The sequence below is a fragment of the Dipodomys ordii genome, unplaced genomic scaffold (genome assembly GCF_000151885.1).
Source record: "Dipodomys ordii isolate 6190 unplaced genomic scaffold, Dord_2.0 Scaffold2389, whole genome shotgun sequence".
In the NCBI taxonomy this organism is placed as follows: Eukaryota; Metazoa; Chordata; class Mammalia; order Rodentia; family Heteromyidae; genus Dipodomys; species Dipodomys ordii.
Window position 1 is genome coordinate 4,296 of NW_012269605.1, and position 2,915 is coordinate 7,210.

The 2,915-nt window shown below is 40.4% G+C and overlaps 1 protein-coding gene across 1 annotated transcript in view; it reads left to right on the top strand.

The window, feature by feature from the left end:
• LOC106002048 (dolichyl-diphosphooligosaccharide--protein glycosyltransferase subunit STT3A-like) overlaps nt 1-1,241 on the top strand; it is a gene marked incomplete at both ends in the record, with an annotated part of 4,413 nt that extends 3,172 nt beyond the window's left edge. The window contains 2 exons of the mRNA XM_013036972.1: nt 262-470; nt 1,126-1,241. Of these exons, the coding sequence (XP_012892426.1) occupies nt 262-470; nt 1,126-1,241 (325 nt within the window). The remainder of the gene's footprint in view (nt 1-261; nt 471-1,125) is intronic.
• Between the last annotated feature and the right edge of the window lie 1,674 nt (nt 1,242-2,915).

Sequence of the window (2,915 nt, forward strand, 5' to 3'; positions counted from 1 at the left end):
GAACTGTGATCCTCAGATCTCAGCCTCCTGAGTAGCTAGGATTACAGGCGTGAGCCACCAGTGCCCGGCTTAGTTGGAAGTACTTTATAAGCATACCCATCATATACCATCATACCCACCTAGGAATCTGGTAATTCCTAAGAATAGTTTTTTTGAGGAAAGATCTTCAGACTGTTTTCCCTTTAATACAATTAAGTAGTATCATTCCCAATTAGAAAAAATATGGGAAATTTAGCTCCATTAACCTTTCTGATACATCAGTCTCTTCTTTTTTCCTCTAGATATCAACAAGTTTCTTTGGATGGTCCGGATTGGAGGGAGCACAGATACAGGCAAACATATCAAAGAGAATGACTATTATACTCCAACTGGAGAGTTCCGTGTGGACCGAGAGGGGTCTCCAGTATTGCTCAACTGCCTCATGTATAAGATGTGTTACTACCGCTTTGGTCAGGTCTACACAGAAGCCAGTGAGTGTTTTATAATAAGTTAGAATTAATGTATCTTACTATTTTTATATGAAGGAATTGAGTTATCAATGGGTATTGAACTGGCCAGCATTTACATGACCAGTGGTAGAGCCAGGATTCAAACTCAGGCAGTCTCGCTCCAGGTCTGTGCTTTAAAATACTATTTTATTTTGTGTCTCAGTATCACAGGTTGTAGTGAGGCAAGGAGTAAAGAGACAGTGAGGTAAAGGACTTCCTTTCTTCAAATGAATACATTGAAAGGGATTTAACAGGTTAAGTCTTCACTCTGGCTTTCACTTTCGTGGTTTCTGAAGTAGATGCAGGACTTTGGCTTTTTCTCTGATTAGTTCTTCTCTGATCCATGGAAGGGTTTCTAGTGTGTTACAGAGGCCTGTGAATGACAGTCTTAGAGGCTTGTCAGTTTTATCTCTTAGAAGAGATACGCTCCATGGACTCTGCCAAGCATTATTTTGGACAGAACTTCAGTTAGGGTAACACTTGTTCTTACTACCTGAAGCCCTCGTTTTTGTAAGACTCTGATCAAACTATATGCTAGATAATAATCCAAACAGTAGACAGTATACTGCATTGTTTTACTGTCCCTTTAGGAAATCAGCATTGTGGAAAGTGTTCTTTTTTCTTTTTTTCTCTTTAGAGCGTCCGCCAGGCTTTGATCGTGTTCGAAATGCTGAGATTGGGAATAAAGATTTTGAGCTTGATGTCCTGGAAGAAGCATATACCACAGAACATTGGCTGGTGAGGATATATAAGGTAAGTAAATGTTACATGTCTCACAAAGCAATTCACATGGTTGCATATCCATCAGTTCCAATACTTAATGAAACAGGCCACGTGTTTTTTCAAATAGGGGCATTTTTGATGACATTTGTGTCTGAAAAGTAGCTTGCAACTCACTTTTTAAATTTTACTTCTCTATTTTATATGGTCTTAAGGAGATAGTTGCTTGTCATTTTGGCAGTTATTTCAGTAATCCTTTTGTAGTTGGGGCTTCAGTATGTAGTGATTATCAGGCTTTAGGGGGAAGAGAAAGTTTGTTTTTTCTGAACTACATTCTTTCCTACTGAAGAACTTATAACATAGGAATGGATTATATAAGAGAAGATAGATATGGTAGTGCACAACTAAGGCAGGAGGACTTCATGTTCTAGGCTACACAGCGAGACTATCTCAAAAACAAAAGGTTGAGAATTTTTTTTTTGTCGGTTGTGGGCTTGAACTCTGGACCTGTTCACTGTCCCTGAGCTCTTCAGCTCAAGGCAAGCACTCTACCACTTGAGCCATAGTTCCACTTCCAGTTTTCTGGTGGTTAATTGGAGATCAGAGTCTCACTGACTTTCCTGCGAGGGCTGACTTTGAACCACATTCCTCAGATCTCAGCCTCCTAAGTAGCTAGGATTACAGGCATGAGCCACCAGCGCCTGGCTTGAGAACTCTTGATTCAAGTGAAAGATTATTTTCACTGTTCCTCACTGAGATACTCATTCCAAAAGGGTACCAAGAGTAGCTAGTCTCTGATTCATGTTCATTTGTTCACAATACCAAGCCAGACAACAGAACCTAATCTAATGCCTCGTAATCTAGGTGAACTCATTGTGGTAGAACAGTTCTTCAAAGTTGGTCTGGTTATAAATTTTTATTTTAATTTCATTGTCAAGTTGATACAAAGAGGGGTTACAGTTACATAAGTAAGGTAGTGTTGCTTACATTTCTTTTTTCTTTTTCTTTTTTGTCAGTTATAGGGCTTGAACTCTGGGACTGGGCATTGTCCCTGAGCTTTTCAGTTCAAGGGTAGAACATTACCACTTGAGCCACAGTGCCACTTCTGGTCTTTTCTGTTTATGTGGTGCTGAGGAATTGAACCCAGGGTCTCATGCATGTGAGGCAAGCACTTTACCGCTGAGCCATCTTCCCAGCCCTGTTTAGATTTCTTGTCTTGTTACCCCCTCCCTCATTTTTCTCCCTCTTTACCTCCCTCCCAGTTCCCCACCCCCAAGTTGTACAGATCATTTCCAACATATTACCTTCTGAGTGTCGCTGTTGCATGGGTTCCCACTTTGTCCTTTGTCTCACCATTTTGTTTCCCTTCCCTTCCCTAGTTCAGATAAACAATATATACAATACACAGGGTACCAAAATTTAATACAGTCAGTGACTACTGGGGATAAACTATAGAGGGAAAAAACACAAAAGAAAAAAAAAATCATGTAGTAGAGAGACTTCTCTGAAGAAGAAATAAGAATGGCCAAAAGACACATGAAGAAATATTCAACATCTCTGGCCATAAAAGAAATGCAAATCAAAACAACATTGAAGCCAGCGCTGCTGGCTCACGCCTGTAATCCTAGCTACTCAGGAGGCTGAGATCTGAGGATTGCGGTTCAAAGCCAGCCCGGGCAGGAAAGACTGTGAGACTCCTATCTCCAA